The 16,076-nt window shown below is 33.6% G+C and overlaps 2 protein-coding genes across 2 annotated transcripts; one reads left to right on the top strand and one right to left on the bottom strand.

Annotated features, from left to right (window-relative positions):
- Positions 1-3,835: 3,835 nt before the first annotated feature.
- On the top strand, positions 3,836-8,099 carry LOC111899683 (uncharacterized). Its single transcript, XM_023895540.3, has 2 exons — positions 3,836-4,367; positions 7,674-8,099. Exons 1-2 carry the CDS (start codon positions 4,056-4,058, stop codon positions 7,764-7,766), a joined length of 405 nt encoding a protein of 134 aa, XP_023751308.1. The 5' UTR covers positions 3,836-4,055; the 3' UTR covers positions 7,767-8,099.
- A 3,768-nt stretch (positions 8,100-11,867) lies between these two features.
- Positions 11,868-12,963, bottom strand: LOC111899685 (uncharacterized). Its single transcript, XM_023895541.3, has one exon. The coding sequence runs from the start codon at positions 12,798-12,800 to the stop codon at positions 11,967-11,969; it is 834 nt and encodes a 277-aa protein (XP_023751309.1). The 5' UTR covers positions 12,801-12,963; the 3' UTR covers positions 11,868-11,966.
- Positions 12,964-16,076: the final 3,113 nt, after the last annotated feature.

Here is a 16,076-nt window from a genome sequence, read left to right as displayed (position 1 = left end):
GACGAGTTGTTCATACAACTCGGTGAGTCAAGGACAGGACCTATGTATCAGCTGAAGATGAACTCGACGAGTTGTTCATACAACTCGGGGAGTCGGATGAGGATTCAGTCGATGTTCATTTAGAAGGAAAACTCATCGAGTCATCGCCTAACTCGACGAGTAGAGACTAGTATAAGGACAAATGGAAGGATAGGGACTCGTCGAGTTGGCGAGCCAACTCGACGAGTCAGGTCAACTGGAAGTTGACTTTGACTTGGTCATGGGTAAAATGGTCATTTTACCCTAAGAACAGTTAGCAGTGTATGACTAAGTGTTTTGTGGGAATTATAGCCGGAGGATTTCCGGAGCAGCAACGGCAGCAGTCAGAGGATTCCCGCACAGTTCAGCAGCTACTACGAAGTGAGTTACCTTCCAGTAGCGGTGGGTCTACGGCCACAATGCCGGCCCACCAGTAGGAGTTGTATGTTAGATGATTGTCTTTGTGATATCATCTAGGTTTGCTACTACCTTATATGTTATATGCTGGCATGATATGTTATATGTGATAGTAGTAGAGTTCGGTTGTTAGGACCGAAGGGTAGGCCAGACACCCCAGATATGTTTGACGGTATGTGATGATATGTTTATATGCTGGCATGATATGTTATATGTGATAGTAGTAGTAGGAGGGGAATAGTCCCCAAGTTCGGTTGTTAGGACCGAAGGGTAGTTCGGACACCCCAGATATGTTTGATAATATGTTTATGTTATGATATATGTGATAGTAGCAGTAGGGGGTGGAATAGTCCCTGAGGGTCGGTTGTTAGGACCGACGGGCAGGTCAGCACCCTAGAATGGCTTGACACGGGTAGGATGGCACCCCAGAATGGCCGCACGGGTAGGACGGCACCCCAGAATGGCCGTACCGGGTAGGTCAGGCACCCGATAATTGCCCGACAGTATGTATGTTATGTGATTGTATGGTATGTGATACGATGGGGGAACTCACTAAGCTTCGTGCTTACAGTTTATAGTTTTGGTTTCAGGTACCTCTTCGGCTAAGGGGAAGGAGCTGGTGCGGTAGCGACACATCATACACACACATTGTCTTCTGCACTATGAGTTATTTTGGGATTTGTACTCTGACATTATTATTTTTTACGATTCTGTTTTCAGACACGAGACATGTTTTTATTAAATGATATGATCGGATGATATTTTGTTACAAATGTTTTGCAAATCACTTAATCAAAAAAATGAAATTTTTGGACGTGAAAATTAGGTCGTTACAATGTGATGCTTCAAATGCTTCACACAACACCACCAACAATTGGAATAACATGAGAGAAGATTGTATTGCACCAAATTTGGCTAGTCCTCACTTGTGTAACCTTAAGTGCTGATTTTACAAGTATAAGGCTTCTTTATATAATGTGCTCATTAGGGTTACACCATGTAACTCATGTCTTTCAACATTCTTCATGATCCATGGGTTTTAACCTCCATGGAGTCTTTGTGGGTCACCACATGGGTTTAGCCCATCATGATGAACTACAGATCATAAGCCCACTTTATAAGAATGAATGATTTACCAAATCAATCCCCATTTATTTAATTAGTCTCTTTTGATCACAAAATTAATTCCAAAATAGTTCTTGATCAATACTAATTAAATAATTCATATTAATATATTAGAACTTATAATATATTAATAAACCATAAATATCCTCTTCTCACAAAAGTCTATCCAAATTGTTCCGATACCATGCAACCCAAATGGACCATGCTAAATCGGGTCAAGTACATACCAAATATAGTTATTGAGTTAGACACCTTATCCAACAATAGCATGGTTTGTGGAGCAGTGCTTGACTTGCATGAAAGTCATGGTCAAACATCAGTGACCTCACGTCAAAATGCAGCCGTTGGAGGCGTGCCTCGTACTCACTTGGAGGCTTGTACACTACACGTACTTGCTTGTACGCCTATCATACTCACTCAATCAGCCCCAAATTGATTTCCCACTTAATCCATTAAGACAAAGCTCCACAACATAGATCTGACCTTATTGAGTTGGACTAACGCATAAAGTTGCCAACTTTATGTCCATACATGGCTAAATGAAGGTCTTAAGCTAAAAAGGGACTTAATGGTTGACTTAATGCATACATGACACCATAAAGCACATAAATCTTGCACCTTTATGCCCAAGGACACTAAAATGAACTTAGATCTGAATGGAAAAACCCATAAGCAAACTAACTCATCCATAAACCCAAAAAGAAGACCAAAACCACACTAAACTAGCCATGAAGAGATCTAATCACACATAGGTCAAGATGAAAACTTGTTACCTCAAAAGGCTTCCCCACAAGGTGATGATTCTTGATTTAGGGTCCTTCCACCAAGCTAAACAACTTCAAGTTTCTCTTCTTTCCTTCCCAAGGGCAAAATGTGCACCAAAAGCCTTCTAAGAGCTCAATAACACCATAATGAGGCTACAAGATCGATTTAGGGTTTTGAGAGGATGGAGGATGACTTAGAAATGAAGAAAAGGGCTAACATTATGCTTATATATGGTACAACCCTAAAATTAGGGTTTCAACCTGACCCTCGTACGCCCAACGTATGAGGTCTCGCACCCCGACCTAACCTCGCACTTACAATGTGTGTCCCTCCAGATACGCCTCGCGTAACCTACCTCGCCTCGTTATGTCATGTGTACCACCTTGGTACGCTCCGCGTACTAGGGTTTTCCCCAAAGCCTAAATCATTCGAAGACCATAGCTTTCTCGCAATAACTCTGATTTCGACCATCCCTATATCCATGAAAAGGTATCGATACAACTCTGATTTCTTGATACAACTTTCTCAATGCAAACTTTATCTCTTTAAACCATACAAATCAAATCATAGGGACCAAAACATGACATAAAACCTGGATCTTAGGAGGTAAGCATTAAAAGATGGAAACTTGAGGACTTACAAAGAGTTTAGAAGATGCACACAAGTGAGGGACATGTTTTCTAGCAAGGCACCAACTCTTCTTCTTCTTCCTTCAAAACCACCAAAAGCTTGCAAAATGAGCACAAAAAGCCCCAAGAGGCTAAGGTTTGCTTCAAGGGTCGATTAAAGAGGTGATGTAAGTTGAGGGTGGAGGAAACTCTAGCCATCACTTCATTTAAATAGGGCCCATGCCCGCAAAATTAGGGTTTCGATCATAACAAGTCACCCCGTCGTGACCCAAAGAGTGTCACGTTGTGGGATTCAAGATAAGGTTCGCGATCAACCTTGTCATGCCATGTCGTGGTGGTGCCACGTGACCCTTCATTTAATGCGAAAGTCAACAAATAATGTAATAAGTAATACCTCAAGATTTCGGACGTTACAAAAATGCTAAAAAAATTGTAATATGTAAAAAATAAAATTTGGTCTAAGGTTTTGAAAATCTTATTCATTTTATTTGTAAAAACTTCATCATTTAATAATATATATAAAAAAAAGTTTTTATCAATTAAGAAGTTTAACTGCTATACTTGATATTAAAAATAAATGGTTTTTAATGTTTGATAGTTATAGTTAGAAAAAATAATTTATCATCATTATATTTTAATTTTAGTTTATATCTATATGTATTTTTATATAATTTTATATATTAATTTTTTTTTTTATTTATGTCAAAAACTCTTCTACTGTTCTACACATAAAAATTCTAATTTTCATTTGGGAGTTTTAACGGTCCTAAAAAAACAAACAAACACGATTATACAAAAAAGAAAAAAAAAAACATAATTTTTATTTTTATTTTTATTTTAATAATTATTCATTCTCGTGACATTACTTTGGCTTCAAAGAAAACAGATTTTACCCTGAAGTTCATAACCTCGTCCTTCTCTCCTGCAACACCTCAAAAACCCCATTTTCCTTCTCACAGATCCTCAAACTTTCATCAACCAAAAAACAAAATCAATCTCCATACAAATTCAGCATCTGGTTTCCTTTCGATCTCGATCTGCATCTCCGTCAGTAGAAATACTTTGCTGTGTGTGCTTCATTGGTGATGAGAGAGAAACAAAATGCGAACACCATCACCAAGTGTAGCTCCATTGAGCAGTTGTAGTACAAGCAGAAGTACCAGCTGTACACTTGTAGGTAGAGGTGTTGGTGAAGACGATCAACATTGGAGGAATTTCGATAACTCGGTCAGTGCGGTGTCGTTTGGACTTGTCGCTACTGCAATTCTCATTTCTATGTTCCTTGCCATGGCTCTGTTTGAAAGGTTTCTCCGGCCACCTTCCTCCGCCGCCGCATCCACCGGCGCCCGTAATCGTGGAGATCTAGAGTCACAAATGGTTGCCCATGGGAAACTGGAATTTCCATCTCCAAAAGTACGTTATCCTCCTCCTCTGCATTTCCCCAAAAATAAAAATTCTTTCAATTTTATTTTTTATTACTTTATTTTTATTTGTATGCTAATTTATGGGACAACGTAGCCTTTTTTTCCTTTTTTGATATATTATTATTATTTGTTTTTTTTTTTTGAATTGCAAGATTTTCTATTTTGAAAAAATGATATAGTATATTTGAGAAAACGAATTAGGGCAAATTGTTAACTTATCAGATTAAGTTTTTGTCGTTGTTAAGTTAATATAAAAGTATAAACGCCAACATAATTGGTAAAAAAAAGTATTTTATTCCTTTTAGGGAGAATTATAATGAGATGATACGCATCCACACCATTCAAGTTGGAAGGACAATGGGTTCGAATCATTCTGATAATTAATAAAACAGGAATTAAGACATATTTATTGTGTGTTTTAAAGTGAATAATGGCTTTATTTCAATTTTTTTCCATAATTGTATGTGTTTAGTGAGTGAATAATTGCTGTTAGTGGATTCAAAAGTAGATTTTGGGAATTTTTCCATATGATTTTGTCCAAAGGGACGGAAAAGGGAGATAACTGATAAAGATTAGACAAGAGAAGATTTGAGATTAAATAAAGATAAAATTAAATCGGGGAATTAATGTTTTAAGCTCAGTATTATGTTTTTAAACAATCATCATGCAAAGCAAAAGAAAACACACGAGTTGGCATCAAAATTGTGAATAAAATAGTTATGTTCGTGAAATATATTAGTTAATTAAAGGGCTAAAACGTCAGAAATAACAATGTAGTTTTATTAACAATGTGCTTTGGAAAATCTGTCTAATTATAACTATGTCATTCAAATACAAAACATTTTTTTTATAAATGAGTAGATTTTTCAAAATACAGCACCTTTAATTGATTTTTACCATGTTGTAATTAAAAAATTGTTGAGTATTATTCTATAATACACACATAAAAAGGTTAGAATTTAGCATGATGCAAAATGCTAGTCATCTACTCCATGTGTTTTCTGTTAGTTATCTTTCATTGACGTTAAATATTAAATATTTATTATTATTATTATTATTTTATTATTTTATTATTAACTTTAACACCATATATTTGTATTTCTGTCTTGTCTTTTTTTATGTAATCATTAGTTTCTCTTCAAAAAGCGATAGTCAAAAATAGAAAACCAGTCACTATTTTATTGATTTAGTCATTTAACTGTTTTATTTTAATAATTAAAACCATTGTATAATTTTATCCTTCAAAAAACCATTTGATTAGCTACGTGTTCTTTTGAAAGGCATAAAAATACAACATATTTTCACTATTTTATCTATTTAATCGCTTAACTATTATTTTTATTTGATTATAATAATATTAGTTCGGTGACTAAATAAACAAAAAAGATAATAGCTTGGTCATAATCAATAAAAAAATGGGGAGTTTGTGTTACATCTTTTCCATGGCATTAGAACGGGTAACTAAAAAATAATTAACGAAAATACATAGATTTTTTTAAATATATAAACAAAAATAAATGAATGTTCTTTCATTTTCAAATTATGGTTTAATTGACGCTTCATGTGCATTTAACTAGAAATATTATTTTGTTACTGACAACAAATTTAAATGTTTCGTTACTTTTACATCGTCAACTTTCATTTTGTGGACCACCTTTACATAAACGTCCACCGCCATCATAATGTCATATAAGTTACCCAATATATATATATATATATATATATATATATATATATATATATATATATATATATATATATATATATATATATATATATATATAAAATAATAATAAAACTAAATTTAAAAAATAGATTAAAAAAAAGTAACGATAATTCCCCTTTAGTTGATGAAATTCAAAAACCCAATAAAATGTTGGCAGTTATCAGCAAATTTTCAAAAATTAAATTCTTGGATTGTCGTGTGGTCATTGTACTTGATACATTTACTTGATATTTGCCTCACAGTTTTATGTGTACTATATAATCATAAGGACAAATTGCAATAAATTACAACGTACATGACTCTTTTCACCAATTAAGCTATTTTGTTATATTATTTACTCATAATAACAATGCATTTACATTTCTTTACCTATAATAGCAATATACATTTTTTATGATAATAGATAGCAATATGTTACTTTAAACTTGAAGAATCTAATTTATTTATTATTACTCATGATAACAATCTACTATAATAGCAACACACTTTCATTTCTTAATAACAATATATAATAAAAAGAATAGATTGTCCAAAAAATACATGTTTGATGTTGTTATTGGTTAAAAAATAAAGTACATTACCGACTATTATCTTTTTTTGTAGTTATAAAATGGTTCTTTTCCTTAAAAGTAGTAGTAAGAGAGTTAATAAAATAATAATAAAAAAGGGGAATTATTAAACAAGTTGAATAGAGTATAATGGTGTGTTTGCTTTTTATGATTTGTTAGGACCAAGAGGTCACCTATTTAGGCTACAAACATGTGGTGATGTCCAAGTTTCAATTAGTAAACCAAACAAAACTTTATCTACTTTTAATATCTCCTTCAATCTTGGTACCCTAAAAACATTATTGTTTATTACCAACCCCATGTGACTTTTAGGTACAACATCAAAATAACATACATTTTTCACTCATTCCTTATCATCTAACTTTTATTTTTCTCTACTATAATAATATTATATTATATTTTTTTGATATATCTATCTTGGTTATATCAAAATTTATATTTGGATAAATCTTTTCGAGATATAATGTCTTAATAAAAAAAATTAGTTGTAAAACACAATGTGCAATAGCCAAATATGTAACATCGTAGCGAATGTTAAATCGATAAGTTTCCATATGCTGATGGTATGTACAGAAACTTAATTTATTAAATAAAATAAAATCTAATCCATGATTTGAGGATAAAAGAAGTCAAACGTCTTCATGTCGTCTGTCTTTTATTGATTATTATAGATTAATTTTAACCCAACATATTGTCTTATGTATTAATATGGTGATATAAGAGTGATTAAAGTCAAAAACGCCTTCTAATGATCGCCTATGGCAGCCTTAACTATATTGATTTTTCATATATGATGAATAAAAAATATACCAATTACTTGCACATTTGTTTTTTTTTTTTCTTATTTAATACAAAATTACAAATAGAGATATTTAGTTTCTATTAAGGTTTATATTTTCTTAAATATGTCCTAGTTTATATATCGATCAATTTTTAAATACTTTTTGAAAATTATTTCTTACATTTAAGGTACTTTTTTACTTGTTATGAGTGCATGCAGGCTAATATTTATGCAAGAGAAGTTTCTGTATTAATGCCCGGAGAAGAAACCCCGACTTTTATCGCGAATCCTGTCCCTTCAGTAAACAAGTAAAGAACATGTTTAGAGGAATTTTATTTTTTGGGTTCATGTGTTTTTATATTTATTTTGTGTATTTTTTTTTATGTTTATTTAAAATCATGTATTTGCATACTATACAAAATGCTACAAAAAAGACAACGCGCCATCATTTTATCGTTTATTTAAGCAAATAACGGGGATGGTTAATTTGATAAATATGTATTAGCCATTAGGTTTAAATGTTTATTTATGTAACAAAGTGTTTTTTAGACAAAACATATGATAACGTTTTGATGTAGGAAAAGATATGCAATATTTCACATGTAATATGTTTTGAAGCGTGGTAAATAATTTGTTTTGGTTAAATATATTGCAAAAAAGTGAAACAGTGTTGAATGATGTCTTTTTTATAGTAGGTATCTAGCTAATCGAGCCCATGAGGTGAATGATTGTGTGATAATGTTACATAATGTGGTTGCAAATTTTTCTAAAAACATGTTATTGCATAAATTGGAAGAAATATTAAATATGTTTGTATAAACTGGTGACATGGTGAAACATTGTTGTACAAAATTGTAAAGAAATGAAACATTAGTGTGTAAATTGATAAAAGGAAAATAAAACAAACTATATCATGTGGGCCTTACTTGTTTCAATAACATACTATATCATGTGGGCCTTACTTGTTTCATATTGCATTACAATATTACATAACCATTTGTTATGTGTTTGTCATGCCCTACACCAACAGTTGAGATCGAGACAAACATCACCAGAACAAAAATTGCAAATATTACGTACATCTTTTGTGCAAAAGATTAAACTATTTCGAATATATTTGACACACACAATATAACATTCGAGGAAAAAAAAAACTAACACACATGTTTTATCAACAAAATTAAATTGATAACTAAACATAATATAGCGTGGTCTAACAGTGGCGGACCTATGTGAAGAATTGGGGGTCCCGGGCCATTGCTCAATTTCCGGATCGTAGTGTAAATTTTTTTTTTTTAATTTTTTCTATTAGGTGCACCCGCTTGAAGTATGAGAGACACCCCTACTAAAATAGTCTGCGCCCGCCACTGTGGTGTAATATCGTCCGCCCTCAAGACTTTGCAAAACAGAAATACATATTTAAATAAATGAGTGAAAAAAATTATCCTATAAAATGATCAAAATACCATCTTAACTAAAAATGGAACTTAATTGCTAATTAGAAAGGGGAAAATGCTACAAAAGTCTTTAAGTTTGCTTTTTTTTTTTTGGATGAATTTACCCAACATTGAAGTTTTTGTGTGGAAGTCTTAAATTGTAAAGTTTTCCAATATTGATATTTATCAAGTAACTATTCTCTTATTTGGTTATCTCTATTGATGTCGCATTCAACATGGTCGTCAAACCCTTAAAACCAGGGCCGTTCCAAACGTATTTTGGGCCCAGGGCGAGAGAAAAAAATGAACCCTTAAAATACATAAATATCGTCAAGTTTTTATTATAATAACTCAATTACGTACTTGATCAATCATGATTTCTTGGGTATTTCAAAGAAATAATCACGAAAGAAGTGTTTAATAGGAAACAAAATGTTAGATTTGTATTTTATTTAGAATCAAATAAAAGTTTAGGTAATTCAAGGATTTGGATAAGATATACATGCACAAAGTAAGTTTGTATGAGTCCAAATTAATGTAATTTTTGTTATCTTTCTTTAATTTTGGTTTCTTAAAAGAATGTATTGGGATTTTGACATTTTGGTGGTGTAATGTTGTGTATGTGTTAGAAATGGCTTCATTAGTGGATTATTTCAAGAACCCATATGTTGGTTTATACAAACCCTTTTTGGATCGAATGGAGTGAACTTGGAGCTTCATGTTACATGGATCATGAACTAGAGAAATAATCCGTTACAACAATAGATAAGTATAAGGACATATTTCTTAATAGTTTTATTGAGTGATGAAAATTTACATAATACAAGTATAAGTGATGAAATTAGAGCTCAAGTTTACAATGCTAGTGGTTGGCAAAGTGAAGGAGGATGAGGAGGAAATAAGTACCAAATACATGATTTATGATCTAACTACCGAATGGAACAAAATGAAACCAATGGTTGGTGATATTTGTGAGTCCTTTGTGCAACTCAAATTTTGTATAGCAAACTATGTTGTCTCAAGTTGTTATCATATTTCCTTAGAGAAGTGTGACACTACAAGGATTGTAACAAGATAGGGAAAGAGGAAAGAAAAGAACTTATGCCCATTTAAACTTTATGCAACATAAATGTACAAAGAAATATTATTCCAAATTAAAGGTGTGATTGATACCCATAAATATTAACGGAAGTTTAAATTTGTGTCTATATGATAATGGACTTAAACTGCTGATGTTAGTCAATCTAAGGATTATGTTAATAAAGTTGCTACTGTTGAACCTGAGTTTGATGAGGACATTGAATATCAGAATATGATAATGTCCTTAATATAGTGATGAACTTATCATGTTACTAGAGTCACGGTACAAAATGAGGAAATTGAAAGCAATAGACATAACAAATTATACATCATAACATGCAACCGGTTGGGTTGGTAATACTAAAGTCATTATATTTTTAAATTATGAAACATTTCTACATTTGTCCTATTACTTAAGCTATATATCTATATATCAAAAACATGAATTAAATGAGGATGATGATGGTGATTGTGATGCTCAAACACATGGTGATTGTGATGTTGATGAGGGTGTTTGTGATGCTCAACCACATGAAGCAAAATTCAATAAGGGTAATGTAAGTGATGATGTATGGAATGAAGTTGATGCTAAATGGTTAAAAGCTCGAAACAAGTTGAGTCGTAACGAGCTCAAGCTCAAGCCTAAAACAAAAGTTCATTTAATAAGTGAGCTTGATTTCGAGCCTGTATGCGAGAGTTCGTTATAATATAATTTTTATTTTATAAATTATTATTTATTACTTATATATTAATAAAATATAAAATAAAAAAATCGATCCCAAATTTGACAAGCCAAGCTCAAGCTCGAACCTTTAAAATCTTAGAGCTGAGCTTGACTCAGTTAGGTGCTGTTTGTTTTTTCGAAGCGAAAATTCATGAAGTCTGCGGACCACCTCTGCAATCCTCTGTAGCAGAAGAGGTGGAACAAACGGCTGCAGCCTATAATAAGAAGCATGTTTGTTTTTTTAACATCTGCAGACTGCTGCAGTAAACTGAAATTTAAATAAATTAATTTTATAAACTGAAAATAGTTCTCAACACCGAAATTTAATAATTCTAGTTTTAAAACATTGAAATAATAATAAAAAGAACATGTAAAAAAACAAAAATATAAAACTTTTTTTTTAAAAAAAAAACTTTAAAAAATGTAAAAGAAGCTAATAGTTTTATTCTAGAAAAAAAACTAATTTTAAAAAACATTAAAAAAGAAAATAATAAAAAAATTAAGAAAGTATTGCAAACATTGTCTACAAAGTTCGTAAAAAATTACACACGTTAAAAAAGATGCAACTAAAATTGAAAATATTATTAAAAAAGCGGTAAAAAAATTAAAAAAATTATGTTAAAAAAATCGTGGAAATTATAAAAATAAATTATGTCACATCCGTAAATAAAAATTTAAGAAAATCAAAGTTTTAAAAAAAATTAAAAAAAAAATTATACAAAAATTCTTAAAAAAACACTTAGAAAAAATGAAAGTTGAAGAGGTTAGAAGAGACAGCCAAGTGCTGCGTCACGCAGCACACGCGCAGAGGTTTTGTAGTCTGAAGTCTTCCAAAAAACAAACTGCTGCGAGAGAGAAAATGTTGCGTATGTGCTGCGCCGCACATCAATAATTGGTTTGAAGAGGTTTTTATAGAAAAACAAACAGCAACCATAATGCCAAACTCTAATTAACCACATCTCCATGTGGAAGGTGTCCCTATATGGCACACAAACCAGCCAAAGAAATGGTTATGTGATTAATGCCAACTTTGAAAGAAAAAGAAAAACTTTGCATGCTTGTGTAGCATTTTCCTAATTAAAAAGTTGGATGTTAGGGTAAAAAAAAATTAGCAAATGTAAAAGCTTTTGTAGCATTTTCCTAATTAAAAAGTACTAAATAGTAAATACGATATTTACAACCCAAAAAATATCATTTCGATGAAAAATAAATAAGTACATTTCATCAAAAAAAAACAAGCCAAACGGCGTCGTCTAAGTCGGCGACTTGGCACTATAGGAAAATGAAACACTCTAGGGAAACAAGAGGGTTTTCCAACGACTCGGTTGTCTGCGGCTCCGGCGAGGCAGCACCGTCGTCGGCCTTTTCCACCGTACTCTTTTCTTCACTTTCCACGGTGTTAACAGGTATCACGTCACTGGATTTCTCAGCGGGACTTCTGTCCCTTACTTTCCGACGTTGGCCTGCTTCACCACGCACTGCCGGTGACCTCGATCTCCGAGCCGTGACTTCTCTCCGGGCATCATTGGGTTGTCCTACATTTCGTTGGCGTTGTACGTTCGTCGTAGTCCTCGACGGCGACTGACGTTTTTTCTCCGGAGAAGGAGCCATTTGCCTTCTAGCCGCAGGTCTGGTGATTCGTTCCTTCTTCCCAGCAAGTTCGCCTGAAGTCACCATCGGGCGTTTTCTGACAACCCTCTTGGCCGGCGGAGACCTGATTTTCACTTTCTGGGTGACTTCACCTTCGTCGTCCATCTCGATTTCGTCTTTCTTAGCATCCGCCACCGTCGCCGTTGTTGCAGCAGAGAAGCTCTCACTGTAACTATACATCTCCGACATCTCGGAAACATTTTCTTGAACTTCCTCTGATGGTTTTTTGGTTAAATCAACGGCGCTGCGTTCCTCCGATTGAAGAGTCTGTGGGCGGTCTACGATGACTGTCGGTGGAGTTTTGGGGACGATGGGGGTTTCAGAAAGGACTTCCTTTACCGTCTCTTCTTCGAATGCCGGCGGAGGAGAGTGGGAAGCTGGTCGAGGCTCTGTTTTGAGCTTGGATTTATCCGGTTGACGGTGGTTTGCGGCGGTGGTGCCTAGACAGCAACCCATTGGGAAGGAGGATTTGGTGGTGGGGTCTGAAGAGTACAGTTGAATTTGGGGATAAGAAATGCTAACTTGCTTAAGGTTGGTGCATTAAATTGGAGCAATTTGAGGCGATAACTTTGTGTTTGGAAACTAGTGATAAAAATGGTATTTTAATTTTTAAGGGAGGTTAAAAAGAAAAAGAGTAATGTGTAATAAAAATGGTATTTCAAATTTTTAGCGTTATACTAATTTATAAAGAAAAAAGAGTAGCGTATTTTTATTAATTTGTTTTTAAAATATTTCGTTTATATTTATACTAAGTGTGAGACCTGTGTATTACACGGGTTAATTTACAAAAAGATTAAACATTAAATTAAAGTGTAAACATAAAATATTTTTTAATCTACAACTTTAAAATAAGAAAGATAGAAATATTTATTGCAATTTAATATCATATATATAATATTTAATATTATATATATATATATATATAAATATATGACTTTAATTAAAACAAACCAAAAATTGATAAATGTATATTTATTTCAAAAATAATACAAAATCACAAGTGCCAAAATTCATGAAAGATTGAGGTGTGACAAAAAAAACTTTTATTAAGGAGGATTTTTATGAATTCTAACATTTTGTTTCTAAAATCTAATCCAAATAAAAAAGTGTCGATAAAATACTATAGTAGCCAACGCTAAGGTACGAAGGATAGGGTTACATTTTGTTTTCGACAAAATTGCAAGTTTGGTCCCTGTGGTATGTCAAAAATTGGATGTTTGGTCCAAAAAGTTTTGCGGTTGCGCTGGTGGTCCAAAAGCTTTGATTTGTTGTGGAATTGGTCCAAAGGCTTAAGAGCCGTCTACCCCCTCCGTCTGTGTGAGGGTATTTTTGTCAATTCACGCCCATTCCTTTGATATCTTATTAAATTAAACCTCATCATCCTAATTAATTGATACCTACCGCCAAATCCTCTGTGCATTTCGTCGATTGACTCTCCTGTCACTTTCATCTTCATTCGTTACCCATAAGCCCTAACCTCTAAGTTGAGTTTTTTATCGTGATCGGTGTTATTTCAGTGTATGAACATACCAATGTGGAATATAAGGCTCTTAGACAAACCGTTCAACGCAAAGGTGGCTTATGGTAAGAATTTTGTAATTTCTCTGTACATTACATGTTTTGTATGTGAAATCATGCTTCTGAACTTATTTTTGTTGTTGGTTTGAAGATGGCCACCCAACATTATTTACCATCAAGGTATACCATGGAGGAGTTCACCAAATTTCCTGATGTTCAATACATTGACGAAAGTGTGAACTATGTTGACATGGTGGATATAGACACGTTTTCAGTTCATGAGTTGGATGCTATCATGAAAGGGTTCAGGTACTGTGTTCCTCCTGTGATTTACTATCACTTCCTTGTGCCTGGTGGAGACTTCCACTTTGGTCTTAAACCCTTAAGCAATGATGATGATTTACAAACTTTTGCCCAATATGTGTGTGATCACAAAATCATGAGGGTATATACTGAACATGGTGAGACAAAGTTACTTACCTACTTTATGAATCCTAAACCTGTTAAGAAGGTAACTATTGTACAAATGGATGAAATAGATGAAAATGATGACAATGAAAACCACACAGCTGAGGTACAAGATTTACCAAGCCCACCTAGATCATCCCCTGTTGAGGTTGAGGTACAACCATTACATGTCGAGGTTCATGATATTACAATCAAATGCAGATGTTCATGAACATGTACAAGTAGAAGTGGAAGAACATGTTCAAGATGAAGTAGAAGAACATGCACAAGTAGAAGTAGAAAAAAATGTACAAGATGAAGTGGAACTAGATCATGGACATGAGGCTGTCATGGAAGATAACTTGGATAAGTACATAAACAACAACATGGATGATTACATGGAGACTGAAATGGAGCATGACAATGGGAGCAAATCTGATGGAGAAGATGGGAGCATATCTGATGGGAGCAAATCAGCTGTTCTAAATTACAATTGTCTTGCAGGTAGACCAATCACAGACATGCTTTTAAATAACCTATGTGAAGTGTTTAACAGTAAACTGATAAAAGGTAGGGATAAACCAATAATCACATGCTTAGAGTACATTCGGGAGTACATGATGAAGAGGATTTGCAATGTGATAAAGGTTCAACAGAAGTGTGCAGGTCCATTAACTCCAACAGCAACAAAGATCATGGAAACAAACACAACAAATGCTTCTAACTACATAGCCAGGTGGAATTCCTCAGACAAGTATGAAGTACAAGGACCATGGCAAGATCAACATGTTGTTGACATGGGCCAAAGGGTATGCAGCTGTAGGAAATGGGAATTAACAGGAATTCCTTGTAGGCATGTGATTGCAGTCCTATTTGATAAAACTGACAATGGTGAGGATGTGGGTGAACTTTACATTTATGTACACAAGGTGCATCGGCTTGAAACTTGGAAAGAGGCTTATTCCTACAAGGTAGAACCAATCAAAGGTCGTATCATGTGGCCTGTTAGTGATTGTCCAATAAAGATCAGCCCTCCTCCACATCGTAATCAGCCCGGTAGGCCCAAGAAGAAGAGGCAAAGATCAATGGAGGAAAAATCTCAAAGTCAGGCTCAAACTCAGAGCCAAACTCAAAGTCAAAGTCAAACAATTGGTGCTAGTGGTATAGATGGTCATGGTCCAGGGGGCAGTGGAAAACTCACAAGGAAGTTCATTACTGTCACTTGTAGCAAGTGTAAAAACAAGGGACATAATGCAAGAACATGTAAGGGGCAAGGAGGAAATTGATGTGTTGTCTTGTTGGATTAAGACTATGTAATGTGTTACTTTTGGGAACCATTGTGTTGTTCTTTTGGGTGTCTGTTTTATGGTTTTGATGTTTTTTGGACAACTTTACCCTCCGTTTAGAATGATGTTTTTTTGGGACAAAAACAAGAATTTGGTATGTGCAAACAATGGTTATTAACTTTGGATGTTCTTTTGTTTATGCATCATTGTCCTTTACTTTTTAGCATCTTTATGTTACTATTAGGTTATGTTAAGCATTAACAGTTTGTCCCATCACTGTTATGTCTAGTTGAACCAAAATATTTGGATGTTTGAAACAAATAACTTCATTACCCACTAACCATAACAATACATTCACTTGCATGTCCAAAAGATTACATTCACAAAAATAGCAATTTTCCCAAATCTACCACAAAATAAACCACTAAAACATGGACGAACTACTTCATCAGAAAAAAAAAAACACACCCAAAAAAACCCA

The sequence above is a fragment of the Lactuca sativa genome, chromosome 4, assembly GCF_002870075.4.
Source record: "Lactuca sativa cultivar Salinas chromosome 4, Lsat_Salinas_v11, whole genome shotgun sequence".
Taxonomy (NCBI): Eukaryota; Viridiplantae; Streptophyta; class Magnoliopsida; order Asterales; family Asteraceae; genus Lactuca; species Lactuca sativa.
The sequence above is the reverse complement of the archived record's forward strand: the minus strand, read 5'-3'. Positions and strand labels throughout refer to the sequence as shown.